This window comes from Zonotrichia leucophrys, chromosome 4 (assembly GCF_028769735.1).
Source record: "Zonotrichia leucophrys gambelii isolate GWCS_2022_RI chromosome 4, RI_Zleu_2.0, whole genome shotgun sequence".
In the NCBI taxonomy this organism is placed as follows: Eukaryota; Metazoa; Chordata; class Aves; order Passeriformes; family Passerellidae; genus Zonotrichia; species Zonotrichia leucophrys.
In genome coordinates, this window is record NC_088173.1 from 11,435,601 (window position 1) to 11,450,483 (window position 14,883).

Below are 14,883 nucleotides of genomic sequence, written 5' to 3' on the forward strand. Positions count from 1 at the left end.
TGTGGGATAGCCCTTTGGGCAATGTGGGGAAGCTGTCCTGGTGCTGTCCCCTCCTAACTGTGCATCCCCAGCCTCCTTGCTGTGGGCACAGGGTAAAAAGCAGTCTGGACTTTGTGCAACTGCTGCTCAGCAATAAGGGAAACAGCTCTGAGGTATCAACACTTACTTCCCACAGGTTCAAAACAGCCCTACACCAGCTACTGAACAGAAAATTACCTGTCAGAACCAACAGTATGGATGCATGAAAAATGCATTGATATGGTATTTCTTTGGTCATACCTACTCTACTGTTTCATCACAGAATTGTCAGCAGGAACCTCGCAAGGTCATCTTGTGCCAGCAGGGCCACTCAGAGCTGTTTGGCCAGGTGGCTTTTGAGGATCTTCCTTTTGGGAGACTACCACCTCTCTGGGCAACCTGTGCCAGTGTTTGTCATCCTTACAGTGAAGTGTTTCCTATCATTGAGAGAACTTCCTGTGTTTTACTTTGTGCCCTTCTAGTCTACTTTTATTATCACCTGGTCAAGTAGTAGAACTCTCACTTATGCCTAATGCCAGCCCTACTTTTGTAGTTCATTTCAAGCAGAATTTGTTTCTTGCTTAAAAAGAACACTGGGGAGTATGGGAGTGAGATGGGAGAAGCAGAGTCTTGTGCTTGATACATTCCTTGCTCCCTTACTGATCTGGACCAAAGTGAAATGCTATATTTTGCTGTCCCGTGCCCCTTGCACAGTTCACCATTCAAGACAGTTCTGTAGTGCCCTGAGTAAAAAAAATTGGAAAAATCATTCTTAGGATGAAAGTTCAAATGCCAGAGTTGCTTCTCATCTATGGCTAATGCAATTTAGTAACAGCTCTTCCCTTACAAGGAGGTTGCTGTGTGACACCTGCCCTTCACTGTTGTACTGTGAGTGACCTAACCAGTGGAACACACATATGGAATGAAACCAACTCATACTGGATTTGGACTCATTTTCACTACCGGAAGTAACTGTTACTTCTGGGAGAGAGGTGGAATAATTTATTTCTTATTATAGATTGCATCACTACTTTTCAAACGTTATTTTAATCAGATCCAAATGTATCCTGAAATGATTCATGCTCCAAAACTAATTACATCATCCACAAAGTCTAAGCATTACAACAACAAACAACACTTGCTGTGGCTGCAGTGATAATATTTGAACTGTAGTTACCTACTACAGGATTACCATCTTGCTTAAGAGCAAGTTCAAACAAAACCCTTCAGTGGTAAACTTTGAAGAACATAAATCAGAAGCCTTCATCCATTCTGTACAAGGTTCGATATTCTTACAGAAGTAGTTACTCAAAGACAGACTGGAACATTTCCTGTCCTATTTTTATGTAAGTGTCTCTCTCTTCATTTGTCATTAGAGACACAAGCTCTGGGTTTTCACTAACTTGGCCATATGAGTAGGGCTGGCCAGCTACCATTAAAATAGGATCCAGAGTTTCCTGTTCCTCCTCTTGTTCAAAGTTGCTGCCTGCTAGTTTCATTCCTGCTCCTCTTGAGTGCTTGGCATCCTCTTCAAACTCACTGCTATCACTGTGTGATCCATGCAGTTTGCTTTTGACCATAGGAGCCTGGTCTGTGCTAGATGATGACTTGGATTCATGGATCAGAAGAGTCTTGATGATTTCATTATCAGGGACAGTTTCTTCAACATTTTCTTCAGTTTCTTCAGAAGCATTTACTCCTAATAAACAACACTTAGTGTTAGAGGGATCAAGTGTTTACAGTTACCCCATAGGCATCCTACATAGATTATTTTTTTCTACTCTGGATCTTTTTTACCCACACTTCAAGAATTCTCTTGAAAATAACAGACATTTCTAAGAGCTTTCCACTGTAAAAATTACCACTTAATTACTGTGTGGCTAAAGCCAGAAGTTTTAGGACACATCTGATCTCTGGCTTTAGGAATATAATGTCAGTCAGTCTTAAAACTAGATTTTGGAAACTAAGGTCTGATAACCACTAACACAGAATTGAAACAGTATCTTCCAAACCAAGCTCACTAGATTTTCAGTGGGAAAGCTGTATTTACACTAAGGCTGCAGAATTAATTGGTGAATTCACTAAACTTACCAACACTATTGATGGTGGCTGTTGCTGCTCCTTCCACAGTGCTCTGTGACAACCAGATAGGTTGCTTTTGAGTTGCTTTTTCTCTTCTTTTCTTCTCTTGCTTTGAGTCTTGGACATCAATAGTTAAATTTTGGGTGTATGCAAGGCCAAAAGCAGAACTTCTGTGTGCCCATTTTTCAGGGCGGCTGCAGGATTCCAGCACACTTGAGCCCAGCTTTGGATCAAAGCTGAATGAGGTGTCACATTTTGAATAGACAGAATTCAGGCAACAACCCCACCCCAGTTCCCATTTAAAAAAACCTGAACAATCACAAACAAGCAACCCTCAAACCCACGTTTTTTAGCAGGCTAGCTTTAACAAATGCTCTAATAATTTACATTCCCTTTTACCTCTCAGAGGTAAATGGTTCTGAACCATTGATTTTTGCAAGGTCTCTTCAGTAGTGCATCTCTGGATGAAGCACACTGATAGAGAAATATTACTTGCTTATAGGAAGGGCTATGAACATTAGCTGAAGGAATAATCTGGTGAATAAATGACTTTTAAAAATGCATCAAAGATTTAAAAAGGTATAGCAATAATTTAGGATGCCTTAAATATTACAGATTTCTTCATTAAACAGCTGACTGTCCTGAACTAAGCAGAATGGAGTACATAGGCTGCAAGTTGAGCATTTCGAAGATTTTACAACTGGTAAGTTGTTGGGGGCATTTGCATTGATCAGAAGTTCTAGGGTGGTGTTCATACCTTTCTGATAATTCTGGTATTTCTGTTGGCTGAGGCTCCAGCAAGTCATAGGGCAGCACAATCCCTTCGGTCTCACGCAGCAGCACAAAGAGAGGCTCGATCTGCTCGTTGAACTTGGCCAGCAACGTTCGAGCGTCGTGCTTCGGAAACGCCGAGCCATCTTCCTCTACCTCGGTGTTGCAGTAAGTGCAGCGAAAAGTCTCTGCAACATTTTCCAAAGTGGGAATTCTCATGTTCATAGAATGCAAAAAGATCAGCATGATGTTGGTAAGCAGCCTGGACATCTATGCAGACATCCTGGCTTTATCCATTTGTTCACATTAACTAGGGGAATGTGATTCTACAGGCAAAGTTGAGACAGACTGGTATTACACACTTGTTATGCAAGTGAGAAATGTCTTGGGAGAGAAATTTAAGCTGGATAGACATGTACTATCATCAGTTTATTTTTTTCTTCTCTAACCTCATCTTAGTTCTTAATGTAACAGAAGACATTTTCAAGCATAAGTAGTATCTGGTTTTAGCTGTGTCGTAGTCAAGGCATATGCTAAAACCCATATTTATGTCTTCAGGAAAACAAACAAAACTTCAAGCTTATTCTGTGAAAATATATCACCAGCTTCAATATTTGCATTTCAGTAACTCGACAGAGCCTCTCCATTTAGAAAGAAAGGGATGATTTTGCCAAGTGGCAGGACACAAATTTCACTGTTAGCATTTCAGGTTAGTCATATATAAGGCTCATTCTGCCTGGCTCTGGCATCCTTTGCAGATCCCATGACCCAGATGTCAGCACAGTACTGTACTCTGAGTAATGTATTGCACATGATGCCATATTGACTCATTTTGAAATAATATTCTATTTAGTTATTTTGATTTTAGAGAAGCAAAATCCACAAGCTCTGACACCACTTCTGCTGTGGGTGGATGTGTCATGTTGACCTGTGCGGAGCCTGAACTTTCCAGCTCAGGAGAATAACTCTGCTCTGGTGCCACTGAGCTGCAAGATGCTCATTACAGTAGGTGACTGCAAACGGTTTTACCCATCTTGTCCAACTTGTCAGTCAGAAGGACTGACCACACAAATGGATTAAGTAAGAGATTCAAAGCAGAGTAAAGACAGTGCTGTGTTCATATTTCCATATCAGGAAGTGAGACTCACAAGACATGGATTAGTTAAGATTACTCAACCAGGTTCAAAGCAAAGCTGAGGCCTGGAATCTGATTCTCAACCCCAGCTCGTATATTCAAGATTATTCTTCCTTTTTTTGGCATGTTCTACAGAGGCAGCGTTTCTCTTTCCCTCACCTCCCAGCATCCCCTGTTTCAGGCCCTTGTCTACCAGCAAACAAGAAGAATATTCTAACAAATGTTAGTTTTCACTTAGGAAAGTTCACTTAGTTCACTTAGGAAACAGTTTCGTGCTATCAGGGTTATTCTTTAAGATAACAGCAAATAAGCAATATAAGTAACACACCTGTAAATGCGTCAAAGAGCTGATTGACTTCAAGGTCTGTGTACGTGCTAGAGCAAGATGGACATTTAAAAGAGGATCTGGTCGTTGAATCCCGCTCTTCTGCTTCTATTTTGCGGCGTACATGATCCAGTTTGTATTTTACCACATCCACCAGCACCTTGTAGTTGATGTAGTAGTAGTTGTGCCTGGTGCTCTTGCCGTTGGGCCCCGTTTCAGCTCGCACCCGCAGCTTCACCAGCTTGTCCGCCCTGAGCGCGTTGAGGGCCGTGCGCAGCTGCCTGTGCTCGTACTTGAGCAGCTGTAACAGGTCCTCCTCCCTCACACAGGGGTAGCGGGTCAGCACGTCCAGGGCCAGGGAGCACTCCACACCATAGAAACCCCGCACTGTGCACTTGGCCAGGCGCTTCAGGGCTGCCGGCACCTCGCCGGGAACGCTGTGCTCCTCCATCAGGAGCTGAGCCGCTGCCAGTGGAGAAGTGCTGTACAACAAAGAGAAGGGAGGTGAGCTGCAGCAAACCCTTTGTAGCCCTCACAGCCAGGTGTAAAACATGTCATTTGCTGTGCTGCACTTTGGCAAGTCTTCACTGAACAGAGGAATATAAAATCCTTAACCTGCATTGGGGATAGGGAAGATATTAATAGGTATCAGAAATTATCTAATCTTAAAATAAAATGCTTACCGCTGAAATATTTATGTCCCCTTGTGTAAAAATCATCTTTGTGTAAAAAAATGTGTAAAAAGAAGATATCTAGAAAAATGTGTTACAGAAAGTTCATAATCCTCCCAGAAGACAGCACATTTAACTTGCATGTCTAGGTCTGCCTGTTTGCATTCACAGCCAGCCAGAGCAGAAGTGAAAGTAAAGCCTTCAAAAATAAAGCTCAGGACAAGAAATCTTAGTTGAAACTGTATCTGCCTTAGTGGCAAAGCCACAGCAGGTATTTCAGCACCTGTTCACATGCTCCTTGTGATATTTTTTCTTTTGCAAAGATTTTGCAAAGCTGGGGCACAGGATGCTCCAAGTTATCTGGCCCTTGGCACAGGGTAGTCAGCATATTTTATCCCTTAGTGCTCTTCTCATCTAGAAGTAGGACTTCTGGCCATATTCCTAATCTCATTAAGGAGAATGTAACTAATTTTAATCAGTCCAACTGTCATAATGGTTTCTTATTTGTTAGGAGGGAGAAGAAAAAAATTAAGATGTGTTTCAACAAAGCCAAATGCCAATGCCAGTTGGTTTTGCAGGGAGCCATGCAATGCACAGCCAGAGTGCAGCTGTAGCCACTGGGTCAGGAGCTGGGAGGGTGGAGGATGGCACGTTATGGCACACTACATCCAGCCCTGGCACCCACTGCAGAGGGTGGTAAAGCTGCAGCCCAGGTAACTGCATATTGCTATCAGAGCTTCCAGGGAACCTTTATCAGAAATCCTAGTTAAACAAACAGAACCACTTGCACTAGCCTAGTACTTGGGCTGTGATTAAATTTGCACTTCACAGGGTACACCTTATGGAAAACAACGACAATGGACACCTGCTGGTCTGAGTCTGGAAAGCCTGAAGGTGATAGCACCACATTGACTTATATTTCCTACAGGAAAAGTGAGGGAACACTGGAATGGGCTGTCCAGGAAAGAGGTTGAGTCTCTGTACTCCAACAGGACAAGAGCCAAAGCAGACTGACTTGGCTTTGAGAGTAATTTTGCCATGAGAAAGGGACCAGGTGGCCTCCAGATCCTCCTCCTAACCTAAATTTTTCTGTTCCAAGAGAGTTAAAGTTAACAGCAGTAAGGAGTGAAGCTTTGGCAACATCAGTCTGTTCCTTGGCAATCTTTCTCAGACTAAGAGCAGCATTTCTGTGCTTTTTGACAAAAGCCTTCATGAATAAGCACTTTAAAAAGTTGTTCTTTTTGTTGTTATTATTACTTTTGTGTTACTCTTTCACTTCTCCTTTGCCCTCATCCTCAAACGGGGCTTAACCTATTTAATCCACAGAAAAATACGATAATTTATGCTTCTGTTTCTTCCTCTTTCTGGCCTAATTTTGAACTTTTTTTCTGTGCAGTGCTTTATAGTTAGCAGTAAGGAAAGGACAGACAGTGTCCTCAGGCAGTTCCAGAGAAGAGTAGCATGGCTTTGGGTTTCCTCAGGGAAGTGCTCTGGAGAGCACTGAGCCCTGTCCTTCCACACTGGGCAGAGTCCACAGAATGGTGGCACTGTAGCCTCCAGTACAGGCCCAAAGGAAAGCAGCTATGGAATTCTGTAACCCAGCCCAGCCCTGCTGAGGAGCACCAAGGGCAGCCCCAGCATCTGTATTGGGATGTTACTGCTCACATGCATTGGTCTGGGATGCACCTCAGAAAGGGCTGGGTGCCCTCTATGTGGGTTTGTGTCATATGACCTCCAGTTGGATCGTGGCAGTATTAAACAAAAACAACAAAACTGTTTCTTCAACTAGTTCTTGGCTAGTATGTCAGCAGAATGCTGGCACTTAAAGGACTTGTATTAGGTGCAGCTCTCCTGACTTTTTTCTTACCCTAAGTCAAATACAGAATGAAATTATTTCAAAGGGAGTGTGATGAGCAGGTAACATCACTAAGGAAGAAGTAGGACCTGAACTGTAAGCAGGAGTTTTGCTGACCTAGCAACTCTCTGGATGACTCCTTAGCTCAGGCTGGCTCTGTGAACTTGCATCTCTAAAGCAAGCACTACTCTGAAGTGTTTCTGAGCACTTTGATGTTGAAAGCTTGTCAGGTACAGTCTTACAGCCATGTAAAATAGGCATGGGAAAAAATACCAACCAAACACACAGAAACTCCACCACAATCATACAACAGAGCCTAACCTTGCCCCCTGCCATACCTAAACACATACTTTAAATATCATGAACACATTCTGGGCAAAGAGCAAAGTGAGCAGCTTTTTTCAAAAATAAATCGATAGAACCCACTGTCTATTTGCAGGGGAATTTTAAATATGCAAGCCTTTGGTTCAATAGAAAAGGAAATTACTTTCTTTTACAATAATGACTGAATTTGACCTGAATAAGAGACATTCATGGAAAAAAACCAACCCCCTCAAGAAATCTTCCTTTAGGCTACGAAATAATAAAATTTGGGTGTATTTTATAATAAAAATTACTTAAAATTGAAACAGGAGGAAGCTTTTTCTACTGTGCTCTGCTATATTTGATGTTTTATTTCTCCAATCCACTCTGAAAAACCTCTCAATCATTTAATCACCCAATTTGAAATCTCACAGTTCATGAAAACTACTTATTTAAAAAAGTTATTATGTAGTTTTCCGTTGACTGGCAGCAGTTCTCTTTTGAGAGGAGCTGGAGACCACCCTTACCAAGGAAAGGTGTAGGAAGTGTGTAGCCCTCTGAAGTCAGAGTGGCTCTAAACAGAATTCTGCTCTGCAGCTGAGCTACAGTCTGTGTTAAGGAGACAGGTATTCTACAACTCACATAGATTCTTTCCTGCCTTTTTTCCCCTAGCTGATATCACATATAGACAAGATATTCTAGAAGTCAGAGTTTAACTTTGAACTTCCTCTGCTTTTAAAGTATTTATTTTTATGAGGGTAGGAGCTATCTTCTTAAAACATTTATTTTAAGAAATATTCAATAACTTAGATGTTTGAGTGACCCAGCTGTTTATAGTTTACATGGAGCTATTCCCATAATCAGAAACTACATTTAGGATGCTCTTTTTGCTGTGGGAAACTTATGCAGAGTTGCTTGTTGTGCCAGCAGGCAACTATTAAAAGCAGAATTTCAAGTCAAGAGGCATCATATAGAGCAAGTTTTGCAAGGTTTCTCTGAAGTCAGTTGCTTAATTAACATTTTTTTGAGCTGTCTGAGAAGACAAAGTACCCATCTCACAATTTAAAAGGCCCTAAGCCAGAAAGATTTGATAGGATTTTGCCAGACTTCATATAATCCTACTACTTGCAAATCAGTTAAAAACATCGTTACCTCTCTTGTATGGGCAGAAAACCTCAGGCTGATGTTGGAGAGAAATTGCTCCTTTCCTAAGAGCTCAAAGCAACTGCAAAACAAGCTTAAGTATTTCCCAGCCTTTTCCTAGACCTATCTGTGATAAGCCCTAATCATCACCCAGCTGGTGCAAGAGTTCCCAAATCACATTTCATTAGCAACTGAGTGAGTTCAGCCTTATATATGTTGTGTCATGATGAAGCTATAAATCTTATTGCTCCATGCAATCCACCTACAACAGGCAAGGACTGAAAATGTGACTGCAATTTTTGATTAGTGTTTTCATTAGCATAACTTTAGAAGACTAAAAGTAACATAATCATTAACTCCTTTTGTTGTTGTTGTGAACCAAGTACTTAGGATAGGTAATTTACATAATGTATTTAGAAGCTTCCAGAACCAAACCCAACTAGAAATTTTAGTATCTTAAAGGAAAAACTGGAATGGTTACTAGTTCCCATATTTTAACTTATTAATCCTTTTAGGTGGTTTATGTCTTCAAAAGGAAAGAAAAAACAATTTTTCACTGTACCTTTCTAGAAGACAAAGTTATGGATACCATTTTATGGATTAGATATCTTTGTTTAAAAACAATGTTGAAATAAGGTTGCTAGACCTTGTACAGTACAGAATTAAAATACTGATTTCTATTAGGATTGCAATCATTGCATTTCATCTCAACTGTGCCTCTTTCAGAACTTTTTTTTACACACACAGTGGAGGCTGGTGTTTTGTAGTGACTTACAGCTCCACTGTACGTGTTGCAGCATGTATTGTGCTTTTGTTACTGCTGTTTGTTGCTGCATTTCTGACTCTCTGACTTGCCAGGCATGTGGGTCTACTGAGGACTCAAGGTGTGGGTGTTTGTCTGCATAGGACAGATTGTGGGACTGGCATCTGTAAATGTCACTACAGAAGGTAGGGCCTCTGAGAAGTGGTGGATACCAGAAAAAAAATCCCTCATATTTTAGCAGTTGTAACCAGGAATTTAGATTCAAAAACTTTAAAGGTTTGAGAGTGCTTTTTAGAAACTGCAAGAACAGGTGACTATTAAAAAAAATCCCTGATATTACCTCTGGTCTTGCTTTGTCATTTATAGTAACAGAAATTGGTATCATCCTATATGCTGAGAAAAATTCTGCTAGTGCTCTTTGTTTTCCCATTTGTAAGAATCCACTTGGCAGGTACTCAGATCTGAGAAGTATATTTGGCATGAATCTTCAGCTGCAGACATAGAATATCCACAAGGTAACATTGAACCTCATTCCATACTGTGGTTCTTGAGCATGCTCCTTTGTTGTCACGTTACAGCAGAAAATGCAGGGGAGCAGGACTGCTTGCTGCTACCTGCTGGGTTTAGTCTGTGGGAAATGTTTACAATAAACAATTCCTGTGGGTGTCGTGTAACCTCAGTGCTGTTATTCCTGTTGCAGCCCTCAGCCTGCATGTGGAAGAGTAGAACCAGATGACAACAAAACAGCTTTCTAAATTAAGGAGAGGGATGGTGTGGCTGGTAACACTGCTTTCAGAAACAGGAAACAGCAGTCACCTGTCATGCTGTGGCTGACAACTCCTTTGGCAAGGACAGCTAACCCCATGTAGCAGACAGAGGTGCTGGCCCAGCTCTGCACTCTCAGAGCCAAGCAGAAAAAAAAAAAGTGTGGTATTTATTAAAAAAAAACCAAGAAGGTGTTTCAGACTGCAGGTAGCCCTGGCATCTGGGCCGTGGGAAGCAGGATTTGTGCTGGTAGGTTGTTGTGATATTGTGTAACACAGACATTATTGAAAGTGGGAGCTTGAGACGGGGATAGGCAAAGTCACTTGGCTTCCTTTCAAACTCATTTGGGTGGCTGGGATGTTTATCTGGAATGATATGGGCATGCACTGCACTTGCAGGCTACTTGATAGGAAGGAGGCAGATAATCAACAGAGCAGCCTCAGGAGGAAGAAATAGAGTCTGATGAGAGGTTGGAGGAGAAAATTAGTGGGTTGCTGCTTTGGAGGGCAAAGGTGTAGGGAAGATCTTCACAAAGCAAATGTGGTAGGCTTGACCCATTGGCAGAGCAGAGGCTGGTGCACATGGCATGGTGGGAGGTTGTGGTGCACACCTGGAGTAAATGGGATCTGTGTCAAGTTCTTTTATTGTCTTTCTCTCACAGACACATGGAAGCCACAGTCTGCTGTGTCTTTCTTTCTCATCAATTAAAATCTTGACCTGTCTAGCTCAGACACTACAAAATAAGAAAACACCAGAATCATAGTAAGTGCTTGTATGTAACCTGCTGCCCTGTGCTTACAGGGCTCTTAATCACACAGCTACATCTCCTGTTTTTCCCTGTGCTGGCCCTTTCACAAAGTCAATGCCTCAGCCAACATGGGGGTGTCTATGTTCAGCATGCTCTGAGCCCTGCTTATTTTGTGAACCAAACAAACCTTGCATTGAAGTGATGCATTTTTTTATCAGTTTCCCTATGGTGCTTTCCCTTCCATGATCCTTGAAGACCTGCTGGGATCAAACTAAATCAACTTTCTTTGACAGCTTTAGACTTTTTGCATTAGTTTATCTTCCTGATAATGAGAAAAGTAAGGGAATATTTTGCCTGTGTTTCATATGGAGCTCTGATGTACAGAGTTTGAAATCAAGACTGCTGGATAGTTTTGAGAGACTTAAGTGAGATGTAAAAAAATTTGGATTCACTTTACAATACTTTATATAATTGCAGCATAGCTCCCACTGTCTTAATTGCCTTTGTGATCAGTACTTCCAAAATACAACCTCTGGTATCTCAGACTGGGTGCCAGCTAGACACCACAACCTACTGCCTGTACAGCACCTGGCAGAGCTGGGTGAGAGTTTAGTGGACTCATTGTGTACTGAGATGTGTCTGGTCTGTAACATCATCCCTTCTCTTGTAAGAGAGATGTCTTGAAAACTGGAACAGGTTTCTCCTTTGTTATGTTGTTCTCATTCTTCACAGGAATGCAGCCCATCGTGTGCAGTGAGCAAAAGAAGGGATCTCTGCAAAGGGAATTTTGGGATCATACAAAGAGAGTGTATCTGATTCAAAAAGAAAGGGGAATGAATGGTTTCTATGCTTCTGGCCACTTCACAGCCTGAGTATACTTCTAATGTAACTTATCTTGATTTTAAATCTGAAGAACAGTTGCTTGAGATAATAGGTATTTTTGATTTCAATATTCTTTTCTTAAAGAATCAATTTAGATCTACTCTCTCAGCATAATTTAAAAATATATGGTAACAGCAGTTGCTGCAGATGAAGAGGCACGTTTTGGTTGGGGATTCAGCTGACAGCAAAGGAAGGGTCAGTAGAGGAGCATACTGCAGTTGCTAGATCTTCAAACCCTGCCACTATTGTCTGTCTTCTTGTGCTGTTTTACTTCTCTTTCCTCTGACATTTCCTGACTAGCTCCTGCTCCTTTCACTTTTCTTTCCCCTTCCCTGTTTTCTCCTTTCTGTCCAGTCACATTTACTTCTTTTTCCCACCTGGTTCCCACTGAAGGCATGAAGGTTCATGGAGCTGGATATGGCTGTCCTAAGAGAACTGTTTCTGGCTCTCAGGGGATGGTGCATGTACACCTCCTGCAGAAATGTAAATGTAGCATTTTGGAAACTAAGCAGATGCAAATGATATGTAACTACTCAAAGGTTTAAATACTGGTGCAATTCAGATGGTAGGTGTAGCCTGAGAAAAGACTATGTCTAATCCAAACATTAGACTATGTCTAATCCAGGTACCTGAATTAAAGTTCCACTTTAAAAACAAGATGGCAACGCTTTGCTACAACTCAGTGCTTGTGATCTAATCTTTTTTAGTGCAGACAAAAAAAAATTTTTTCTTACTGAGATGACCCATTTTCACTGAAATATAAAGAGGAAAAAACTTAGGGATTTTTTTTTTTCCTACACTGTGTATCTGCCAAATATGGAAAACTTAGCAAGTTTAAAAGACAAGACTAATAGTACAAAACATTAAGCAAAGACTGGAGTTACCTTAAATGCAGAATCTCCAGCATAGGCAGTCTCACTACTGGGATCCTTCTATTGCTCATGTGTAACCCTTGAGCTAGGAGAACAAACTTTGCAAAACAGATTAGACTGAGATTGTCCCATATACAATTAATGTAATTCTGATTCACTGTAGATCAGAAATGTCCTAAGTATAGTGCTTCTTGGTATGTAAACAGGCTAGCTCCTTTTTAATTATTGTCCTGTCCCGTATGGAACTGTGTGGGAGCAGACATAGTTACAAAGGACCTTTAAAATCTTTGATTCTGCCATGTTACAATGGTCTGAAAAACTGGTAGGCAGAGCTCAAGGGAAAAACCGCATGGTCTGCTTGGTTTTTCCTTCAAGGGAAAAACCACAGCCTTTGGCCAACTGGTAGGTTCAGTTTTCAGACTCTCTTATTTGTCAAAGCTAGCTTCTTAAAAAATGCATTATAAATATCTGCAGTTTTCTTCCCAAGGCAAACTGTGGCTTGTGCCAGTTCTTTGATTGAGCATTACTCCTGGCTCATCTTGTTCTTCTGGTCCAAAGGATGAGAGGTTTTTACTGCTCAGAGGGCTTGGGTGTGCCCTTCTCACTAACAGTTCTGGCCCTCCAAAAGCAGAAGAGTTCATCTGATGATCCATGCCATAAGCAGGATCTTGCCATAAGCTGCTGCTGCCAGCCACTGAGGTGAAATCCAGCTTTTTCTTTGCATTTTTCTCCTTGCACCTCGTAGCCCAAGGAGATGCTGTGTGAAAGCAGGACATGAGCTTGTGCTGGGAGGAAGGAGTATTTAATTGTTAGTTGTGGAGTCTGCCTGAAGCTCTCACCTGCTGCTTGTCCATCCACTCTCCATCATGCCTGCTCACTCCACTGAGAATCTTTTATTTACTCTTGCTGCTTTCCTTGCAGGTATTTGCCGGGACATCTATGGGCCCTGCTCTGGACTTTTGCTTCTAAGCAAAGCCTTGACTTGTAATTGACTCTAAAGCAAACTCACTTGCACGTGTCCCAGAACTACTGCTTGATTTTGATTAAGATTCAAATTCCTGCCTTCTCCTGTCCTCATTAACTGCCAAAATTTTGCTTTTTAACATGGGAGATGACATTCTTTCTTCTTCTGAAATGGTATGGGACTTCACTGCATGGTTTCCTAAAACAGTAAAGGTGAAAAATTTTCTTTTCAAACTGACTTTTTATTTTTTTTTTCCATTTAAACGACAGCATCCAAACAACTTGGTCTCTTCTGTAACACCTTATTTAATTCAGTTTATAGTAAACTGGATTAACTCTTTGTATTTACATAAACAGTAAATCTGCTAGAAGCCAAGACTGAAGGTGTTTTTTCTAGAACTAGGCTATGCAGTAATAGTCAAAAATTAAGCATAATTTTCTTGTTGCTCACATATTGACCTTTTTTGCAACAATTTTGTTTTTCACAACTGAATTAGGAAAGCTACATAAATCTCTTATGTAAACTTGTAGAGAAAAATATATATGGATGGTTACTTGACCTGGGGAAAAAAAAACCTAAGAAAAAGTAATCAGACCACTCCCTCAGTGTTTGTGAGGGATCTCAACTATGTGCGCAGCAAATTAATATGAAAAAACCACACCCATTGCCATTGTATCTTCCTATGTAAAATAAAAGGCAGCTAAACAAAATCCCAACATTGAAGTAGCTGCAAACATTTCTTCAGTGAAATGGTCATTGTGCCTAGAGCAGGAGCAGTAGGGGGAAGGCAATGAACTGATATTAAAAATAGGTATGTCTATCTGTAACAAAAGCAAATTACACTTTTTGTCTGGCTTGAGAAAACTTTCAGACTTGATAGGTGAAGGTTAAATCAATAAACAATCACATTCATCACTTTTTGTATATTAGGGCAGACACAGTAAGACAGTTGTTGAGGGTTTTGCTTTTAAATAGCTTTGTTTATTTTAGTCAATAGTAGCATAGGCATTCAGGCTCTGGACAGACATCCATGGAATTTAGCTGTCCTTTTGCAATTGTAAAGCAATTTCCAGTGTGGAAATGTGGATTGTCTTGCACAAGACAATTACTTAACTGTTACTAGTCTACACTGCCTTGTTCTACATATGCTAAAGTGGGACAAGACTAATTAAGCAAGTAAACTGATTTTTAAATTAGGCAGTAATTTGATTATGGATGTTACACAACTTCATTCCACATAAATCCTAACAATCCCCTGGCAGACTGAGGTGTGCACTCAGAAACAGGTGATAGGCTCCTTACAGTACAGACTGCAACATCTGACTTGGTTCAATTGTCTTTTATGAATCAAATGGCCCAGGAGCTGCACTTCACACATGCATTTTTCACTGATTTAAACTGTGTTGTTATATTTGGTTTCAATAGATTCACTATTGGTTTCAACAGATTTCAATACTCATAGCTGAGATTAAAATTGGACCCTGGTAGTACAATCATGCTAACACACTTCTGCTTGCATGCTTCCGTTAAAGAAAGAAATTAGATGTACAACTAGACTGGTCCTTGTTTAATCAGTGGGACGTTGA

At 40.9% G+C, this 14,883-nt stretch overlaps 1 protein-coding gene across 1 annotated transcript; it reads right to left on the minus strand.

Annotated features, from left to right (window-relative positions):
* Nucleotides 1-543: 543 nt before the first annotated feature.
* On the minus strand, nt 544-8,437 carry LOC135447286 (general transcription factor IIE subunit 1-like). The gene is made up of 5 exons (XM_064712227.1): nt 8,313-8,437; nt 4,335-4,813; nt 2,858-3,059; nt 2,110-2,336; nt 544-1,717 (listed from the first exon to the last, which is right to left on the minus strand). The coding sequence occupies exons 2-5, from the start codon at nt 4,780-4,782 to the stop codon at nt 1,323-1,325; spliced, it is 1,272 nt and encodes a 423-aa protein (XP_064568297.1). The 5' UTR covers nt 4,783-4,813; nt 8,313-8,437; the 3' UTR covers nt 544-1,322.
* Nucleotides 8,438-14,883: the final 6,446 nt, after the last annotated feature.